The sequence below is a fragment of the Protopterus annectens genome, chromosome 14.part0 (genome assembly GCF_019279795.1).
Source record: "Protopterus annectens isolate FY-2018-M chromosome 14.part0, PAN1.0, whole genome shotgun sequence".
NCBI lineage: Eukaryota > Metazoa > Chordata > Ceratodontiformes > Protopteridae > Protopterus > Protopterus annectens.
In genome coordinates, this window is record NC_056748.1 from 128,489,687 (window position 1) to 128,512,194 (window position 22,508).

The 22,508-nt window shown below is 38.1% G+C and overlaps 1 protein-coding gene across 1 annotated transcript in view; it reads left to right on the forward strand.

The window, feature by feature from the left end:
- Window positions 1-862: 862 nt before the first annotated feature.
- Window positions 863-22,508, forward strand: part of TECTB (tectorin beta) — a 260,451-nt gene continuing 238,805 nt past the window's right edge. Inside the window, exon 1 of the mRNA XM_044055840.1 lies at window positions 863-1,694. Coding sequence (XP_043911775.1) covers window positions 1,574-1,694 — 121 coding nt within the window. The 5' untranslated portion in view covers window positions 863-1,573. The remainder of the gene's footprint in view (window positions 1,695-22,508) is intronic.

A 22,508-nucleotide genomic window follows, 5' to 3' on the forward strand; every position in this document is an offset into this window, starting at 1 on the left:
GTGTCTCCAGGAAATGGAATGAATCTACTATTCTTTGCTTGTCATCTTTCAGGCCATTACTACCAGTTTAAGGTTTAAAGTGAACTGTTAACTTTATGGATGATATGCTTTATGCTTATTTTTTACATTACAACACAAAGACACAAAGAAACAAACACTAGATCAGAAGTGGAAATCTGCAGTTTGGAAGGTGCCTGTATAAGTTACATGCATATCCATGTCAGACTGGTATTGCAGAAATTCTTAAATGTTGTTTGAATATTTCACTCTAACAAAAACATATACTTAAGATTGCTCTTGATAATCATAACAAAACCATAAAAACTTAAGAATTTAAGTGAAGTTTTCAACTAATCAGTGACTTAAACATTCATTTATTCATATAATTTGTACTGTACAGTATGAGGTTGGTGAAGCTTTTCAAAATACTTCACTCTGGTAACAGTTTTATTTTACAAGCATTGACAAACTCTTAATTAGTTGATTAGATGCTCACTTAAAATTAGTAAAGCTTTGTTAAGATACATCTTTTAAATAATGGTTCTCCCTAGTGTGGGAAGTTCCTTAATGGAAACAAAGAGTATTCAGAAACTATGCGCTATCTAGTAAAACTATGGACTGCAGTGAGCAGATAAAACTGCAAGATGCCTTTAATGCGTTATAATCTCCACCCACCACCCCAGCCCTTGGGGTGCATCCTTTTTAAAGGACTCCGGGCTTGTTCAGGGATGGGAAAACACAAGTGGCTACTTGGAAATATTAAAGCATTTATAGTGGCTTACTTGCTGGCATGCTTCTGTGCGTCAGCATGTTACTAGCTATCCCTAATACAAGGCTAAATTTTTCTTTTCATTTCATGAAAAATATATATGTTTGTCATTCTGCAGCAAACTAAATAAATTCTTTGTCATTTAAGTGATATTTAGAAATGACTTGCATAGTATTTGAGAGTATGATAACTTCCTTTACATATGATAAGAAACACTCATTCTTCATCGAAGCACTGATGTCTACCCACGTATATTGTTTATTCAGACCTGTCATCTAGTCAGGGGAGCAAGAAATTCAAATAGAGCTAACTGTAAAAGCCAATGACTGACCAGTGACACTGAGATAAATCAGGCATCATTGTGTTTTTTCACAGAGGCTTTTTGTGTCATAGCTGATAATGGCTGCCCTTTTGTATTCTCCACAGTAGTAGGTTTCCATGACAGGGAACAGTATATAATCCCAGAACCAGAAAGGGACTTTTTATTGTAGCAGATCACAGTCGATACTAAAGTTTTTAATAAAAAAAAAATAACCACCATCAAAGACAGATTATGAAATATTTTTGGTGGTGTTTGATATAGACATATTTTTATTTATGCTGATCCATGTAAAATATTCATGCAAACCAGAGTCCTTAATTTCAAGCCATAATCTAGATGACAACTATATGTTTTATGGGCATTTAGTACTAACTTCTGAATGACATTTTTTTTCCGAAGTTAATTTTCCGTGGTTCATTTTGTTTTGTGCAAGACACTTATTTCATGAAGCCAAGTATATTTTTGTTTGATGACAGAGCAGAATGAGCAGGAACTTTTTATATTGTTTTATAGTAAAGATGAAGGAAATAATTGTTCTTGCTTTTAATTTACTGCCTGTTCTTGCCCAGATGTCAGCACGCCCATGCATTCCACAAAAAGCAGGTGAGTGAATATTAATTAAGCATTTATTTTCCTGTTTTACATAAAGATCTGAACCTGATTTGTTTCATGGAAATATAATTTTCAGCAAATGTAAATATAGTTTTCTACATTATTTAATTTGATAAATGTTACCTGGAAAATACAGAAACCATTTGTTGCCTAACTGAATACTTTTTAGGAATAAAAGAGGGTCATTTTAAGTCACTGAGAAGATATTAGAATAACAGTGATAAAAACAAAAATACATACTACTACCCCATGTAGCAATGCCTCCTCTGTAATTAAATGTAAATTAATTATTTATTGATATGTTTATGACAATTGTAACAAAGGCCATGGCATTTTTTTTTTATTTTTTTAAGTGATTTTAGTTTTAAAATGACTGTTGTACTTTGTTTAAAGTTATGGCATGCTAAATAAGTTAGAGAGGGTTCTTCCTAGTCAGTTAGATAACACAACAGCAATTACAACAAATTTAGCACAGAATTAGACTGGACAAGAGTTATAATTGTTTTTATACTCCAGTTACAAGTCCTAATCTACATTTTGTACCGACATGCATAGTGTATTATGTGCTTACTTTTCATATTACTGTGAGAAAACTGACATAAAACAGCCACTTACAAAACTAATTTAAATATTCTGTCATTTAGTATGAGCTTTATATATAAAATAACCTGAAACAGCTGGAAAACAATTCATTTAGACAGAGAATGCAATACACTACTGATTAAATGCTTATATATATATATATATATATATATATATATATATATATATATATATATCTATATATACACCATCTGATTGCTGTATATTTGTTACACATAATTTCATACTTTCTTACACTTTCATATATTTGTGTTGTAGTACGTATGTCTAAAGATAACATTTTCATCAAAACGTATTGTTTCAGTGTGCCTTTTCTCTTATATATAGGATCATAGTTTCATAGGTTTATACTAAGCCAGTGGATTGCAAACTATTTTAGGCTTAGACAGTAATGCCATAGAAGAAAAAAAACCTTGATGATTTAGAAGATGGTGGTATGAGGTAGCTTTAATTTGAGAGACGTGGACGATATATTTTCAGATTGGTTTATTCTGTACAAAAAGTAAATAAGGATAGAATGAAGAAAAGGGGAAAGAAGAAACAGAGCAAGAATATAGATGCTTGTGATGTGATGTTTAGTGTCATATAGTTACACTGTGTAACTGAAGTTTGAAAACACCCAGTCTGTAAATTAATATTTTAAACTCCATAGTATTTACACATTTTGATAGTCTATCTTTTCAATAAACAAATAGGTATACAGATAAAACGCACACAAAACTCAAATATATATTTGAGTTTTATATTCAGTATTAAACACAAATAACATATATACATGCACGATACATAAACAAATAAATACATTAGTAGAATCAAGTGAGTTTTCATGTAGGCATACAAAACAAATCAAAATGAGTTGTCCTCTTATATGAATAACATTGTTGATATTTCACACTTCAAATAGGTTACATGAATCAAACATACTTCTCAAAATGAGAACATCTGATTCAAATGTTTTAACAATAAAACAACACTCTTCATGTAACCTGAAAGTTGATAGGAGCACCATTATGTGATTTTATCTGCACACCGATGCAAGCATGGTAAAGGAATCTGCTCTGATGAATAAGAGGGAGGAATGGGTAAAACAAAGGAAGAGTGTCAGTATGTAAGTAGATGTCTAAGCTGTTTTTAGGAGAGACGGTAGCAGGTAAATAGATGGAACTAGCTGGTATTTACTGCTCAACTGGTGCAGAGGGGTGGCTCTTGTCTGTAACATTTATCACCTGTGCTTGGTTAGCATACCAGGTATAATAAGGTCACAGTGAAGGGATTTTGAATAGTGTTCACTGTCTCTCCGGCTTAGAGAAAGGTGTTTTTTACTGCCTGGCTTTAGTCACTGGTGGGTGCCAGGGGGCACAGCACATTCTCTCTCCTGCTGCATGCATTTCACATTGTAAAAATGTACTTCTTCCAAAACTGGAGTGTGGGTTACCATTACTGGTCTGTCATTCTGTTTACAATACTCACACGCTCCACACAGTTGTAAACACAATTTGCAGATTTTCATTGCTTGCAGTCTCTTGTGGATATCATTGCAATCTCTTCAAGATGCTAAACTGCCTACCTGGCACTGAAAAATGAACTCATCTCCTAGGCACACTGATGTATAACGTTCTACATGAAGTCTGTTACTCTCCTTTTAGGAAAACTCCTTCTCACACAACAGGCATATTCTGTAAGAAATAATAATATGTAATCTTTTTAAGTAGGCCCTCTTTTAAAACAACAATATGAGGATGCACATTTCCAAATTAGACCACACTCTATGCAACAATCTTCCACCAGCATTAAAAACCACAATACTCTTCAAGGGTTTAAATCATCCCATATAGAGCATCTCCACAGTGAAATAACATGCAAGTGCTACAGGGATAACGCTTAGCAGCAAACTATGCATAAGCTAAGCATAACATTTATCCAGAACAGTAACAAATGTACTGACCGGAATCAAACTTTAAAACATGCACTGAATGGAGAGTAACCAGTATTATAATGTCATACTTTAACATAACTGCTGAATGGATACCCAATATCACATATAATGTATATAAAATATATAGCTCTTACACTCTGCATATCATGTATATAATGTATATAGCTCTTAAGCAGTGCTTTCTCTGTACAACTGGGTGTTAATATAATCTGTACCCTACTCTTTTCTCAGTGTCTGCTAATAGTGATTTCTGCTTTTATATTATAATGTCAATTTGACTTATACTCAAATTTTCAGCTGTACTCATTCAAAGGTAGAATTTTAATCAAGTTTATAACTGCATATTTGTTATTGTCATGTTGAAATATCTGTACATTTTCCTGATGGGCACAGAACATGACTGAAAAGGGTCTTCACCTGGTTAATAAATAAAAATAAATAATTAATGATAAGTAGTAATTAAAAATTATGTGGACAGTGACCTAACTTTTGACCAACATGTGCCCATTGTTGTAAGAAAGTCTTCCTGTACTGCACTACTTATAAACAAAGGATTGTATTGAGATGTAGAGATGTCATTGTCCCCCTTTACTCAGCCCGCATTAGGCCAATCACAAGGGCCAATCACAAGGGCAGCCAGCCAAGTACTTACCTATGAATCTGTAAATAAATAAATAAAATGCAGGAGGTCACTGAAAGGTCACATGAGCATGGACCACAGATTATTTATTTTATTTTGTTTTATTTTATTTAACATTTGTTGACCAGGCTAGTCCAACTGGATATATGTCCATTTTCAGCAGAGGCCTGGGGAGAAAATCTCCACATGCAAACATTAGTAAGAACAGGTACAAATTAAGCATATATAATAGTATATACATCAAAACACATTAGATATTAACTACAAAAACAGAAGACGAAATAAAAAGTGTGTTTTGGTAAGAGTTTCTTAAAGCAGAAAAGTTGAGAGTACCTAGATACTCAAGGACAACTAGTCAGGGTTGCTACAGGGGCAGAGCCAGTGGGTTTTGAGGTGAGTTTTGAGTTGGGATTTAAAGCAGGGAAGAGAGGAGACTGCCGTGAGGTTGTGAGGAAGAGTGTTTCAAGTTTTTCCTACTGTGTTGGAGAACAAGGATCTGCCGGCTGTGTTATTGGGTTTACTAGTGGATATAAGGAGTTTGTCGGAGGAATGAAGGCTTTTAAGATTACAGTAAGGAGTGATAAGGGAAGTGAGTATGGGAGTGTTTGTGGGTTTGTAAAGGATTTTTTGGGCTAAGGAGAGCTGGTGAATTAGAATTAGGTTTTGTAGTTTGAGCCATCCTAATTGCCTTAAGTTTTGGCAGTGATGAGTTCTAAAAGTAGAGTCAGTGGCAAATCTGGCAATATTGTTGTAAGCAACAGACAATTTGCTGAGGTTAGTTTTGGACAAAGAAGTGCAATATAGGGGAGACATACAGGAGGGTGGAAATAAGATGGGAATGAGCAATGGAAGTTCTGGCAAGTGGAGTAAGGAATGGTTTAATTCTATAGAGGGAGCCTAGTTTTCTGTTAACTAATTCTATAGTATTGTTAATGTGCGTGTCAAAGGTCAGATTGTTGTCTATCTCAACTCTGAGGAGTCTGGCAGTTGGATTGGGTGATATGTTGGTGCCATTATTTGACATGACACAGAAGTTCAGTGGAGAGGATTTTCGGGTCGGTGAAAAAAGTGATAATTTGTTTTTTGGGGGGTTCAAAATTAAGCATTGTTTTAGGAAACACATCTCTACGGTTTTGAAAGTCTGTTGGGTGAGAGAGTGCAGTTCAGAGGGGGATGAGGCAGAACAGATTAAAGTAGAATCATCTGCATATTGTATACAGGTGGCAGGAGAAATACGAATATGAAGATCATTAATGAAAACTGAAAACGGGAGAGGGCCAGGTATTGAGCTAGTTATGCCTTTGCATGTTATTTATGAGGAGTCAGAAAGTGAACATGATAAAACAATTAAAAATGATGGTCTATACTCTGGATTAAGTGTTATTATGAAGCCTTGATGCCCCCTTTACTCATCCTTTGTGAGGGATATGTCCTTCAACTATATGGAAAGGTGGCTGGAAGCCCCAATCAGGGTATTGTAGCTATGAGAGGTGGTTCCACTGATCATGGACATCAGGGCATAGAAAATATCTGGCTGCCATAGCATACAAACAACAAAAAAGTCTGTATTTGTGGTTTTGTGTTAATCCTTTCCCTTAAGCAACTATTTCCAATACATATCCCAGTCAAGCTAATAGAAAGAGGAACTGAGTACTTGTGTCATTTCTAGAACTCGAAGTGCATCAAAGAACAGAATTGTAATTTATTTGCATAACAATTGTTTATCATCATGAGAGATCATTGAATCCTTTTATATCTCACTGATGCAAACACTATTAAACCATATTATTAATTATACTATTAATTAATAACAACATAAACTAATGCATTATTATAACACATTTATCAATAAAGTAATAAATAACAATACATAATTATTTACTATTCATTATTTAATTATATATAATAATAATAATAATAATAATAATACAATATTGTTTATTGTGTATAAACCACCTGAAAGAAGTTAGAATGGTACAATGATTCCTTATGAAACATATCAGAGCACAAGAATAGGTGAGTTAATCAAACAGTCTTCAGAAACTTTCATTAGATTATATCTCTTACAGGTTATTTAGAGGTGACCCCCCCCCCAACCTGGTCTGTACGGCAATGCCTGATCAAGTTCACACTTAGAGGGTACCACTGGGAAAACTATCTCAAAATCAGTGAAACCAATGCTTAATATAAAAATATCACTAATACAAATAATTCAAGTAATAAACAGATTTTAAAAGTTATGGATTCCATTACATTCAGGAGTCACTATTTAATTTCCTTCAAAAATAGTTTTAATATATATGAAGTTGAAATATCAATATATGGTTACACCAGTTGAACTTCTTATACATGTATTTCAGAGTACCAAATATGGCCTTAGCAAAGTCTGACCTACTGACCAGAGGTTACTGCTCTGCTGTCTGACCCCTGCAATTAAAGGTGCCAAAGTTAATTTTAAAGAGTTTTTGCAATATTGTGCCACTAATATCCCTGAGGTTACACTATATCAGAGAAAAGGGAAAATTATTTATACCCTTTTTGTTGAATTGACATACATTTGGAAATAATATGTTTAAATATTGGGGTATGGGGAAGGAGCCCAAAATTAAGGATGTAGGACGCACAGCCTTCATACAAAAAAATATGTATTCTTAACTAACATGTAATGAGATATAGCATGGCAGTCTACCAGGTGGCTGTAAGCTCCTCCGTGGTAGACAGGGCATGATAAATCAGACTTTTGTCAATTCAGGTACACCCCACAAGTACCACAGATTGCAGAAAATCACATGAACATAATTTCAACTTTATGGTATATCCGCGGTGGTGCAGCGGTAGCATTGTTGCCTCACAGCAAGAGGTTCTCCCATTTGATTCTCAGCTGGAGCGCAGGGAGTGCCTTCTGTGTGGAGTCTGCATGTCCTCCCTGCGGTCAAGTGGCATTCTGAAAGACATGCGTGAATGGGCGGGCATCAAGCTGGCAACTCGGCACCGTAAAAATCTACTGCCAATCATTAGCGGACCGGAGTTCCACTGTGGCGACCCCTAACCGGGAAAAGCCGAAAGACAAACAACAACAACAACATGGTTAAGATATTTGGTCACATTTTTAGGTTCAGAATTGACTTTCTCACCCCTCCATCAATCTGTTACAGGCACCAATTATAGGATTGTATTTCCTTTCCAGAAGGTGATGTGCATGTTTATATCAGCCATGCATGACATAATTAATATTACCATGGTAATAAAGATCAACAGCTTCTAAAATAGTAAAAGATAAAATGACGTATTTCCCTATACTGATGGCAATCATTTATTTATTTATTTGACATTTGTTTGATACATTTGATGTTTCTTGACTTGTCACACAATTGTAGTGACAACTGTGTGCATGATACGTAAATACTATTGCTAGATATGCTACAAAAATGCTTCATGCTGTTACAATGTGGTATTAGTTTAGTTCACAGCCTTTAAAACGGGTGTTGTGCAGTCTTATGACATTAATTTAATGTTTCCCAGAGCAGTGAAAGTATTGTATCAGGGGCGTTGTGAGCTCAAAACACGTAGTATTACAAGGTTGTGTAATGACTTGTGCATGTGTTTTTCAAAACAAAGGCAATAAAATTAATAATATAGTAACTAACTTTTCACCATAATAATGACTTAGACCTAGTCCTGGCATAAACTAAGTATATTTACCACATTACTTGGTATTATGACACATACTGACCTTTTACTTTTCTACCAACCTTGTGGTGGTCTCTTCTTTATCCTCTGCTTCCTTTTCTGTTCCTTGCGGCAATCAATTCTCCATTATTCTTTGCATCTGATCTTTTTTCCTTTGCATACCTGTTTCTCTTGATTATATGATGCTGTCCTCTGCTGTCTCTATCATTGATATGTTACCACTAAGGGTAGCTATATATTATGGAATATGATATAAATCAAAACTGCTCTCTAGAAAATAAAACTTGCAATTTATGGATCACTTTTGTCCTTATACATATAGGCATAATTTTGCTTTCTGCAAAACAAACTGTTTTGGGTTTTGTTGTTTTTTTTTAAGGTTTCTTTCTGGTTTTGATGTCATTTATTTTAATTCAGTGGTCCCTCTGAAATTTAGTTGTGTTTATTTTACATATCTTCTCCTGTTTTGTGCAGTGTCAAATAATATTCAAAACATTGTTATTAAATTTTAACCAATGTTGAGAGCTGTTGTAGTGAACCTTCAATTAATTAGCTCTCTTTGTCATTTTTATGTTCTGTCTCTATCTCTATACCAGTTAATGAAAGAAGAGCTTTTCAGATTTGCTTGACCTTTGATGATATGATTTTTTGATCCGTTTAGATGTTTATTTTTAAATTTAATGCAAACAAATGGATCTCTGAAGTGAATCTGTCAGGCTCAGAGTGATGAATCAGCTCACCAAATGCCTTAATGTGTGACTTAATGATCAAACAATAGTAGTTGTATGAGCTTTTAGAATGGCGATTTATTGTTTTAATTGTGGATTAGCTGAACTACAATGGAAATTGCAAAGTTATTCTTATAAATAATACTTATTTTGACAGTAAGTAGGATTATAGTGGGCCAAGATGGGTGACAAACTTTATGTGAGAGTTAGGTTTTGTATTTGGAGTTTGCTGAGGCCATGATGAATGTGTCTGAAAGCTTTTACTATTGCATCAGGCAAACTGAGAGCCTGCTCATTGCAACAGTAATGATAAAAAACAAATATTGTCTCAAGTGTACACGGCAGCACAAAGTGGCTCGACAGCCAAACACAAATCTATATTTTATGGCAATTACTCAAGATGGCATAAACTTATGTTAAATGCTAGTTGTGTAATGTCAAAGTTAAGCACTACAATACTCAATCATTATAATGCTGAGGTCATCTTAGACTAGTGAAAATAAAGGCACTGGCTATAAATTGTATTTGGTGGCCATGAATTGGTAATGAAATGTATTGGCTAACAAATGTTTCAGAATAAGTGGGAACATTCACCAATTCACTCATTCGAATGGCCTACATCTTTCTGGCAGCTGATTTTACCAAGACATTTATGGGGACAATATTTCTGTTGATGGTTGACACGTGCCCTAAATGGCCAGCAGCCTTTTGCATGAGGTTTTCTACATATGGTGGAACAACTGATATACTGACAGACATTTTGTCAGAACTGGAATGCCACAGCAGCTAGTCAGTGACAATAACCTCAGATAACTTTAAGACATTTGTTTGCAAAAATGGCATTCGACATGTTATGTCTGTCTCCAAGAATCCAGCAACTAGTTGGGCTTTCTCACAGATGTTTGCAAAGCCTTAAATGAGCACTTTGAGCCATGACAACTGACAAGCTTACTTTCCAGCAACGTTGGTAAGTCTTTTGTTTACATACTATCATGTTTGTTGATGCCACAATGACTCGATCCCAGTCATGTTGTATATGGGATGTCGTCTTCATTAAAGATTGGATTTGCTGTTACCAAACATTCAACAGACTCTTTAAGACTGACAAATTAAGAAAGAGCAAAAAACACTAACAAAAAAAAACAACAGCTACAACCACTAGTGAGACAGTTTTCACACAGAGATACAGAGCAATTTTAAAGTGTTCCTGCTACCATTAAGAAGGGGTGCTAAACAGCTGAGGTTGTCCTGGCATCAGTTGGTGATACCATGTTGATCAGTTGAGGAAATCCAGACTCAACATTGTTGGGGAGCAATCCACTTCACTTGTCACTATTTCCATTTCTAAGCCAAATTAATTATTATTATTATTATCAAGAATAAACTGATGCGCAGTTACTTTGTATCACTGCCTACATCTTCTGCAAGACAAGAGAAGATGTCTGGTGAGGAGAATCATAACACAAACATGCAATTTGTAAGCCTCCACAGAGATTAATTGAGACTGTTAAAACAGTATTTTCCTTGTTCATGGGGTATCTAACAGTATGCAGTAATAAAATTATCAACTGCATTAGTTGAAACTTTATACTGACTTCCACTAATGCCCTATTCTGTTTACTGACATCTAGGAAAACATCATTTCACTAACGAACTATTATTACTTGACCCATACCTCCTCTTCTTTCTTCCTCCTATAGCTCTGTTAATATTATTATTTCTGAGACTATCACACTAATATTTATCTTCCTCCTGCAGACTTTCTGCTAAAGATTCAACATGTCGTCTCTCAGTCAAATCTTTATAGCTGATGTACTTCATGTTTTTTAACCTGCATGTATGTGCCAATTGTTAATTGTATACTTACTGTTTACTGTAATGCAACTATTTAATTCATATGTTTATTTGCTGATTGTACACCATACAAGTTTCTTTTTATCCTTATTAACCTGATACGTATCTGTATATGTCTTATATGTCTGGAGCTTTTCTCCTCAGGCCTCTGCTGAAAAAGGGCTCCTTGACCAGTCAGACTAACCCAGTTAACAAATGTCAAATAAATAAATAAAATAAATAAATTATAAAATACTTTGGCATACTTCCTGCTTCCTTGCTGACATTCTCTCCCTTTGATGAAACCATTAACTCTAATGTACTCTCTCTTGACATAAACATCACATACCACTGTTAGAATCTCCTTGTGTTCTGAATGAAGAGTACTTCTCAAACAATCTGGAAATATAGCGCTGATAAGTATATTTTTTGGCACTTTAACTTTTCAGAGTTGTGCACTGTCTTAATTTTTGCTTGACTGAAATATTTATATATTTGCTGGCATTGTTTTCTGATCTGTTCTGAAGCTGGTCCCCCCCTTCCTGTGGTGTTCTTAAAGTTGGTAAAACTGGTCTAACAGCTTTTGTGTTATCTGATTGTTTCAAGGCTTGCTGATTTAAAAATAGTCTGTTTGTAAATTCCTGCATACCACTGTTAGAATCTCCTTGTGTTCTGACTGAAGAGTGCTTCTCAATCTGGAAATAAAGAGCTGATAAGTATATTTTTTGGCACTTTAACTTTTCAGAGTTCTGCGCTGGCTTAATTTTTGCTTTACTGAAATATTTATATATTTTCTGGCATTGTCTTCCGTTTTCTGATCTGTTCTGAAACTGGTTGTCTCCCTCCTGCCCACTCTATTCCTGCAGTGTTTTTATAATTGGTGGCTTTGCAGTTGCCCGCCCCTACTGTAAATTTGATCTGGGACACTCCTCCCAGTCTAGTGTTCATTCTAGCTAATACAGAGAGAACATTTGAAAAGGCCAACCCACTTAGGTTCTTCTGCTCCTCCTTTCTCCCTTTGCACTTTACTAAAAAAAAAAAATCTCCTCGTGTTCTGACTGTGTCCTTCTCAGTTGATAAGTATATTTTTTTACACATTTTAACTGTTCAGAGTTGAATAAAACAACAATTGAATTCAGTTCAGAATACATTTTGAATAAATTGCATTTATTTAAACTGTATTTACTTTAATACTGCTACACACTCAAGTATGTTAGCTTGCACTGCAGTTGAATGGTTTTTAGTTCCGTTTTAGCTGCTTTCTGAAAAAAAATTCTAAGCTTGTTTCCTGCCTTTCCTGTAACTAGACTAGGCCAGATAGAAATTTGCTGTATCCGGGACTGTTGGTAAGCTTCTGAACCCCCAAGCCTTTCTGTGTTGGAAGGAAGCCTTCTAGCTTATCAGTGGGAGTGGTGAGCACTAGGTAGCCTATCTACCACAAGAGGAGTAGTTTCTGGCCTAGAAATTGTAGTTTATTCACCGTTTGGGCAGTTTTTCCATATCTTTCAACTTTCTGGTTTAAAAGACAGCATCTGCCATTGTTTCCAGTCTTTCCTGTAACTAGTCTAGTCCAGATACAGATTTGCAGAGACCAGATACAGATTTGCTGTATCCAGGACTGTTTGTAAGCTTCTCAGCCCCCCCAACACTTTCTGTGTTGGAGGAAAGCCTTCTAGTTTGTCAGTGGTAGTGGTAAGCACTAGGTAGCCTATCTACCCCAAGAGGAGTGGTTTCCGGCTCAGAAATTGTAGCTTATTGGCAGTTTGTGCAGTTTTTTCCATCTCTTTCAACATTCTGGTTTAAAAACCCACATCTTTGCTTGTTTCCCACCTTTCCTGTAACTAGTCTAGTCCAAATACAGATTTTCTGCATCCAGGACTGTTTGTAAGCTTCTAGCCCCCCAACCCTTTCTGTGTTGGAGGAAAGCCTTTTAGTTTGTCAGTGGTAGTGGTAAGTACTAGGTAGCTTATCTACCCCAAGAGGAGTGGTTTCCGGCCTAGAAATTGTAGCTTATTGGCCGTTTGTGCAGTTTTTTCCATCTCTTTCAACTTTCTGGTTTAAAAGCTCACATCTTTGCTTGTTTCACACCTTTCCTGTAACTAGTCTAGTCCAAATATAGATTTGCTGTATCCAGGACTGTTGGTAAGCTTCTGAGTGGTGCCAAAGTCTTCTGTTTAATTTTTCCCTTAGATCTGTTAGTTCTCTCATTTCCTCTCCTGCACTTTTACTAGCATATTAGTTTATCACTTTACCAGACTTCTTGTAGCAATTATTGTAGCACACAAAAGTGCTACCAGCACTAAACGTTCTACAAGGAAACAGCTCCAGTACTTATTATTAATGCCCACCCCTCCAGGCATGTCTAAAGGTCAGCTCCTGTGCTTTCTCCTATTAACCTGGTGAACTTGGGCATTCTGAGGCAATATAGCAACTGCCTCATGTACAATGACAACCCTCTCTCCTCTTACCACCCAACATTCAGATTTGCGAAAGATGCACTTATCTATCCAAATTGGAAGCCACACACTCTTCAGCCAAGGCTAGAATAGCTGGTCAAGAGGAGAAGGTCAACACTTGCACCACACCACATGGAACATATAGCCCTCCAGAACGCACACCAGCAATGCCTTCACATAAAAATACAAACCACACACCCACCTTCCTGGAAGCTCTCAATAAAAATCTACCCAAACAGCAGAGACCTCCAAGGCAGAAACACACTTGACCACCACAACACAAAACTAATTATGAGACACATAACTCTCATAAACAGTGTGCTACTCAACCAAAGCCCCTAAGGCAAAACAGCATGCCCAACACACTAGTCATAGGTGACTCGATAGTGAGGCACACTGATGTTTCACTCACTAGGTTGAATAAGGAGAAAGTAACAGTCAGCTGCCTGTCAGGCACCAGGATCTGCCACATAACGCATGCACTCAGGTCCCTCAACAACAGCTACAAATATGACTCTGTCATTGTACATGTGGGTATAAATGACCTGAGACATACCTCCCTGGACTACATGAAAAGATACATGGAGGAGCTCTCGGACTGTGTAGCCCAGGTGGGTATGACCCTAGCCCTGAGCAGCATCCTACCATCACCCAGAATGACACCACATTACAAGCAGAAAATGATTGATTTCAGCAACTGGCTAAGTTTCTAATATCATTCTAAGGGGTTCAAGTATTTGTCTGCCTGGGATGACATGATTGACAGACATTGATTCTTTGCCAGAGATGGCCTGCATCTGTCACCCCTAGGATTCTGGATACTGGCCAAGGCTCTTGCCACCCCTATAGTGCCTCTTTTAGGTGGTATTTCAAAGACCAAATTACCACAGTAACAGCTACAAACAAATGCAATCTGAGGATCATGCTGCTCATCACTAGAAATCTAAATCTCAAAATGCACTTTCTTGAAGTACTCATTAAAATGGAGAACATCGACAATTGTGCTGTAACAGACACCTGGTTCAAGGCAGCAGAAAGCACCCCAGCACTACCAGGCTATAACTCATTCCACACCTTTCAGCCCCAGAACTTGGACCAAAGCTCCAAAGGCTGTGGCGTTTCCATATTTATAAAGGATGCGCACACCTACAGACTGGTAGCCCAACATAATGCATCTGAGATACTTCAGGTGCAGCTAACATTGGGTAAGACAGCGATTCAGGTCGTAGCCTGCTATAGCTCCCTAATCATGTCCCAAGACTCACACCCGACATTCCTAAGCACCCTGGAGAATATTAGGGTCAAACCTAACACTGTCATACTGGGTGACTTCAACTACCCATCCATTAGCTGGGAAAACTACTCATGTACCAATACACTTGCCCAACGTTTCCTGGAATTCATTAATTCTAATGGCCTGGACCAGCTCATTCTTACCCCCACTAGAGGTAGCAACATCCTTGACCTGGTCATTACTAACATGGGAACCATTGCTCTACACCAGTAGTCAACTCCTCCCTGGTTAGATCTGACCACAAGCTAATCACCTTGGAAATCCACATCCACCCCCATGCAAAGGAAACCACCATGAAAAACTTCTCCAAAGCTAACTTTCGGCTCCTAAAAACAGAGGTGGCTAACTTCACAGCACCCATGCAAATGGAGAATAGTTGCAGGACCGTTGAATCATACACCAATGCGCTGTACAAACAAGTACATAAATGCATGGATCTCGCCATACCCAATAGAACCAAGAAGCTTTCCTCCAAAATAAGGAAGCCAATCTGGTGGTCCCCTGCCATAAACAAACTCACAATAGAAGGAGGAAACTGATGCGGAATAAGGTGAAGTCCCAAGACTGGAAAAACTCCCTTATCAGCTTCAACAAAAAGTTGAGATCCCTCATCAAATCCTCTAAAGCTAGCTTTGAAAACATAATTGCAGAAGATAGTAAAGACAACCACAAGGCCTTCTATAGTTATGTAAAGAATCTCCACAGCAATACCCAGATTTGCTCTGAACTACTGCACAATGGTACCTCTTATACCAAGCCAACAGATATTGCCAATATACCGGCCAACAGATTCAGTGCAAACTTTACCCCCCCCCCAAGGACCAATCACAATACCAGTAGATTGCCAGGCACCCAGTATTACTGCTGCACAGGTTAAACTAGCACTGTCTAAGGCCAACAATACCACTTCTATGGGGCCTGACAATATCCATGGCTGCGCTCTGCATGAGCTACAGAGTATACTGGCACCTCACCTGTGTGCCCTGTTCAATCAAGCCTCACCTCAAGCTTTGTTCCTATTGAATGGCACACTGCTACAGTCATCCCTCTCTACAAAGGAGAATGACTACAGTCCCTGGGAACTATCACCCCATTATAGGTTCCTAACCTGGACTGGGAACAGATCACCTCTGAACAGGCAGTATGCCACTGAGGCAGCATATGGCATCTGTTTGAGCCCTTTGATCCTCTTGGTGAGGTACTTTTGGGGTCTTTCCAGTTGCTGGAGGTGTCTGATTAGGTGGGCTATATAAAATGTTTTTCTAACCACTTTGTTTTGCCAAAGGGATGACTATACACTTTTGGCATTTAGCAGAGGTCCCAGGACTGGAGTCTGACATGGCTCCAGCAATTCTAACCATGTGGGTTCTGTCCTTGAGCCACTTTGCAATCCATCTAGTGACAAAGGGGTTTATATTTAAGCTGGTGAGCTTATCTATAATGCCCAGGTAGGCTGTGTGGATCACCTTCCCCTCGTCAATGGCCTCGGTGAATGTTTCAAAGAAATCAGCCAGGTTTAAGAGGCAGGATCTGCCCTTAACAAAGCCGAACTGGGTAGGATCCAGTGTTTGTAGGTACCCAATATCTTTATTTATGAGGTCCATGATGATCCTTTCCATAGCTTTGCAGACCAAGCTAGTCAGGCTTATGGGACAATAGTTTCCAGGATCCGTTGAGGCACCACCTTTATGGTGAGGGACCACTGTTGCTGTACACCACTCTTTGGGCACATATCCTGTAGTAAGGCTGAGATTGAACAGTAGTTTTATGTTTGGGTTTAGCTCTTCTTGTCCCATTGATGCTGTGTTTTGCCATCTGAGATGTCAGGGGGCAGCTGAACCTGTCAGCTAGGATGTTGGCAATGTCTGTGGGTTTGGTGTATTTTTTGTCATTTTGGACTAATTCTGAGCATATCTGGGAATTACCACCCAGGTTCAAAGCCTTGTGATTATCCTTAGTGTCCAATACTGATCAGTGATGCCTTCCCTTTTTGGGATTTTGCTCTATCATTTAGTAGCTTCCTCCTTCTATTGTATAGTTTGTTTATGGCTGGGGTCCACCAGACGGGATTGGGTCTTGGTTTTATTTGGGATCGTTTTCACTGTGGGATGTGAATATCCAGTGAGATTAGTTTATGGTCTGATCTTACCAGTGAGGGATACACTTCTGGTCTGGAGCATAGAGTCCCCATGTTGGTGATGATCAGGTCCAGTATGTTTTCCCCTCTTGTGGGAGTGGTAACAAGTTGTTCCATAGCATTTGAGTTTATAAATTCTAGGAACCTTTGGGCTAGGGTGTTGGAGCCCAATATAATGGTGTTTGGAGAGACCTTCATATTTTCCAGTGTTCTCAGGAAGGCTGAGTGGGGTTCCTGGGTTTGGGAGGGTGGTCTTTAGCAGGCTATAAACTGGAAGGTATAACCTGGTAGTGCTGAACCAGGTTTCTGTTACTGCACAGATATCGATGTTCTCCATGCTAAGGAGAGTTTTGAGTGCATGCATCTTGAGGTTTAGACTTCTGGCATTGAGTAGCATTACTCTTAGTTTCTTATCCCTTGTGATACCTATGGAGGTGGGTTTGTCTTTTGAGCCTTGCCTAAAAAGGCACTATAGAGCCTTTGCCAATATCTGAAAGCCCAGGGTGACATGTTGAGCACATCATCACAAGCTGACAGGCATTGGATCCCCTTTGAATGACACCAGTACTTAAGCCAATTGTTGAAATTGATCATCTTGTCTTCATATTGTGACATCATTCTTGGTGAGGGTAAGATACTACATGCTCAGAGAGCTCCTTTATGTCTCTTTTCATGTAGTCCAGGGAGGTGCATCTCAGGTCATTCACACCAGCATGTGCTTGTGTTATGTGGCGGATCCTAGCGCCCGACAGGCTGCTCACCGTGACCCTCTCCTTGTTCAGCCTGGTGGAGTCACCTATTACAAGTGTTTAGTCTTAAGGGCTGTGACTGTTTGGCACACTGGCTTTGTGAGATATGTGTTTTGTTTTGCTGCTTGGGTGTCTGCTTTGGAGGTCTCTGCTGCTTCAGCAGATCTTTATATGTTTTGTGTGATTATGTGTTTGGTAGGTCTATGTGAGACTGGAATTGTAGTGAGTGTGGTTTCCTTCTCCTCCTGACTGGTTATGCCAGTACTGAGTTGAGAGAGCTTAGCCTCCAGTTTGGCTATATGGTTGCATCTCTCACGTGTTGGAATTTGTTGGGAGGAGGAGAGGGTTGTCTGTGTACATGAGGCAGTTGTAACATTGCCTCAAGATTCCCAGATTCACCAGCTGGAGAGGAGATTGACAACTCACCTTTGGACATGCTAGAATAATATTGGGAATTCCTTAATAATTGAAAACCAGGGCCAGTGGCGAGTGAGGGTGTAGTGCTTTTAATTTTTAGTGCAGACTTATATAATTGCTTTAGTGACCAAGTGCCAGGTAACTTAAGTGCAATGTGTTACAGGTAACTTAAATGCAAAAACGACAAACAGTGACTTTTTTTCAAGTGAAATAAGGAAATAAGTACAGTAAGCAATGCAGATATCACTAGTGATCCACAGAAGTGGAATTAGTGTTCCAGGGAAATAACAAGCAAACAAACAACAAGCATATAAACAAAGCTAGATTCAGCAGGCCTGGATCTGGTCTATGCTACAGCAAACAAGGTGTACCAATTTCAGTAAGATACAGTTCAAATATTCAGGCACTATACACCTTTAACCAGAAATTAGCCTGATGAGTCTGATATGCAAAGCTATGGAATGCATCATCATGGATCTAATAAACAAGGATATAGGGAATTTCCAAACTCTGGATCCTACACAATTTGGTTTTGTGAAGGGTAGATCATGCCTTCTTAACTTGGTTGACTTCTTTGAGTCAGTCACCAGAGCTGTGGATGAAGGCAAGGTGGCTCATACAGCCTACCTTGATCTGGCCAAGGCCTTTGATACCATTCCCCACTCAGGAATCATAGAAAAACTCACTGTTAGCATCAACCCTTATATTACTAGGTGGGTTGCAAACTGGCATACAGACAGAACCCACAGTGTGAAAGTAGTTGACTCCAAGTCAGACTGCCGACCAGTCAGGAGTGGAGTCCCACAGTGTTCAGTCCTGGGTCCTCTCCTGTTTGGTATCTACTTCTCTGAAGTCCAGACCAACAAGAAGGGACTCTGGCTGACAGAGTTCACAGATGATTGCGAGTTGGGAGCTATTATTAACTCCCGAAGTGATGTTGACATCCTACAGAAAGGACTCACTGAGACCACCAACTGATGTCAGAACCATGGCCTTAAGCTCAATGACAAAAAATGTGTCATCATCCCCCTTGGGAAAAACCTGGTTCCCTTGAATTACCACATTGATGGTAGTCCACTGAACACAGAAAGCATTATAAGAGCAATAAGTAGATCCTGGAACTCTCTTCCAGCTGATATTACCTTACTTTCCACCTTAGGTCAATTTAAAACTAGACTCAAACAACATTTGTCACTTAACTGGCTATGTCAATGTATCAAGCCTGGCTAACTCTCTCTAGAATGTGTAAAAATCTGTTAACCAGTTTACTGTGTAATTTAATTTAATCCTGACTTGTGCTCAGGATTAACTGTAACCTGTGGAACTTGTTTAACTTGCTTACTTATGTAATCTCTGTAAATAGTCTGTTTGTAATATGTAATGCTGGTATTATGTAATGCTGTATCTGCTTACCCTTGGAGCTTTTCTCCCCGGGCCTCTGCTGAAAATGGACATGCATCCAGTCAGACTATCCCGGACAACAAATGTAAAATAAATAAATAAAGAGATCTGGGAACACAGGTTGACAGCAACCTCTCTTTTGATCATCACATTGCCACTGTGGTCAGAAAGTCCTTCTATGTGGCACATCTCATTACTAAGGGTTTTGCATCCAGGAAGAAAGAGGTCACTGTCTCCCTCTACTCTTCCCTCATTAGGCCAATCATCGAATACAATGCCCCATTTGGCATGTACCTCACTAGACACCTGCAACAAGTGTAGAGACCACAAAGGTACCTCACAAAGAGGATCCTAGGCCTTAAACGCTTGTCCAATATGGACAGACTCAGAAAACTCCAACTATTTTCTGCCTCATATTGTCTACTTAGAGGCGATCTCTGCTTAACTTACAAAGCAATGCCTGATCCATCTCTTTTAGAAATGCTGCATCTTGAATTCCAAACCCCTGCACCACACACTCCAGAGACCTCAACCTCATTATCACAATCAACAGGACATGCTGGAGGGACAGGTTCGTAACCCAGAGACTGCCCATGCTATGGAATAGACTCCCCATACATGTCAAGCAGAGCATCTCACTGGACCTCTTCAAGAGAAATCTTGATGAGTGGATGGGAAATAGAAAATTCACCCTTGGGGATCATTTCAGTCGTTCTACTTGACAGAGGCACAGGGAAGTAAGGTCGGGTGGCACAATGTCAGGCTAGGCTTGTAAAGGCTCCAGGTCCATTAGTCTAGTACACACCTATGAACCTATGAACTTATTATGCATGTACCAGTCACCTTCATACCTCTCAGCCTCTTAGAGTAAGAAATCTGGACAAAGCCATAAAAAATTGGTACAAATAGGGACACTTTTGAAATATTGCTCTTACAAACTTAGAAAGTTGATAGAATAGCAGGTTTTGCATTAGCATGGATTTTCTGAGGTGTATGAATTCTAAAACTCAAATGTCTGTCATTATTTTCCAATTTCAGTCTTCGATGCTTTGCCACTAATTTGCCAGAAACCACAATTTTATGAAAAACGGGCCAAAAATATAAGGTAAAAATCTGGACATTCTGCGAAAATCTGTACAGTTGAGATCACCTTACACAGACACTTGATAGTCTGTTACCAGCAACTTCTCATTTCAGACTTTAAATATATTCTCTCCCTCACCTCCCTCTGTAACTTTTAAAGTTCCTCAGTCTTATTAAAGGCCCATAACAAAATCTAAAAGTTCACCAACATTTCTGACCAAAGCACCCATCATTATATACTCCTTTCTACTACCAAATCTCTAGTTATAAGTGAATGTGCAACCTTTATTTTCACCCCCACCCTTTATTCATTACTTAGTACGGAGTTTTGCCTGCTTTTCACACCTGGAGATATCATCAGTAATTCACAATCTCCCCTTTAATCAGCCATCCCTAGTTATTTCATGTTTCAAAGACCTCTGATCCATCCCCCACTCAACAACTGAAAGATATTTGTTTAAATCTGCAAAGCTGTTTGGAATACTTTATTCCATGACATGTTTCTGTTCTTTAGAAACTTCCTTCTTTCAATTTTAATTTTGTCATCCATGTTAAGATATTTTTCTCACCACACTCATAGTTCCTGTCTTCATTTGATTCTGTTTCCCCATACTTTCTCTTCTTTGTAGAAAACCTCTTTAACTATAAACACAAGTTTTCTACTTCTGTACTTTTGATTCAGTTTTAAGGCCTTTGAAAGAATGCTTTAATTTGCTGTTGTATGCTGAAAGTTATTTACACCACTGTAATAAAGTAATTTTGAAAGTGTTGGCTGTATTTCTATGTTTTATTTCTGAAGCATATTGCCTGTAATTTTATATTAATAATATACTGTCCTAAATTGTTTATGTATTACCAACTGGCTGATATTGTGGCTGAAAACTAAATAAAATTGTAAAGGTTACATTATATTGGGTTAGTGATGCACGTGAAAAGAATTGGAGTTTCTTGCTGCTATGTTTAATGTTTTCTATATTGATAGTGACCTAGTCCTTCACAGGATTTTCTCCATTTTAACTGCTGTAAGGCTGGTGGCCTAGGTCATTGCTTCACATAGTAAAAGTGATTTTGGAGAAGAAAACATATGAAATCATAGTGTAATAGAAATGTAGTCCAAATAGATGCTAAAATAGCAGCTCTAATGCCAATAGAATGGGAACACATGCCCAAGCTCCAAGAAGCAGAGACACACTATTTAAACAGGAACAGATGGCACTGCTAGTTATAGTTATTATGATACAGGATGCATTCAGATCTCTGAGACAGTTGGGAAATTACTTATAAAATCAGACATATAAGAAAAAGAGAGTTGGCTGTATAATGCAAACTTATTAAGACCAGTGAAAGACAGGGACATGTTGTTTATGCCTAAATTGTCATGCCCCATGATGGAGGAGAAAAAGAGAAATAAAAGTAATTGTGGCTGTGTCATTCATTCATCTGAAATAGGTCTGTGAAGTTCTCAGAGGTAAGGACGTTATTTTCACAGTTCTGCCAGTGAAGACGGCAAATAAAAATAACATTATATAAAGAGCAGAGAAAAGAGGTAATATTAATCTATATAACATCACAGAGATTAAAAGAAAAGCTACCTACTCTGAAATTCACAGATTAGCACTCTGTTGTCAAAAAAAATCACATAAATGGAGCTGTTCAGCTCTTCTGGCCTCAAAGCTTAAGACCACAACAAGCTTCTTTACTTATAGGTAGTGTTGGAGTATGTGAAACGGGAGACCTTTGGGAAGCCTAGGCAAATGGAGTCGAAGGGAATCAATCCTATGGCTGTAAGCAGCTCATTAACAACTCTCGATGCTGCTATACATTGATCAGACAGCACT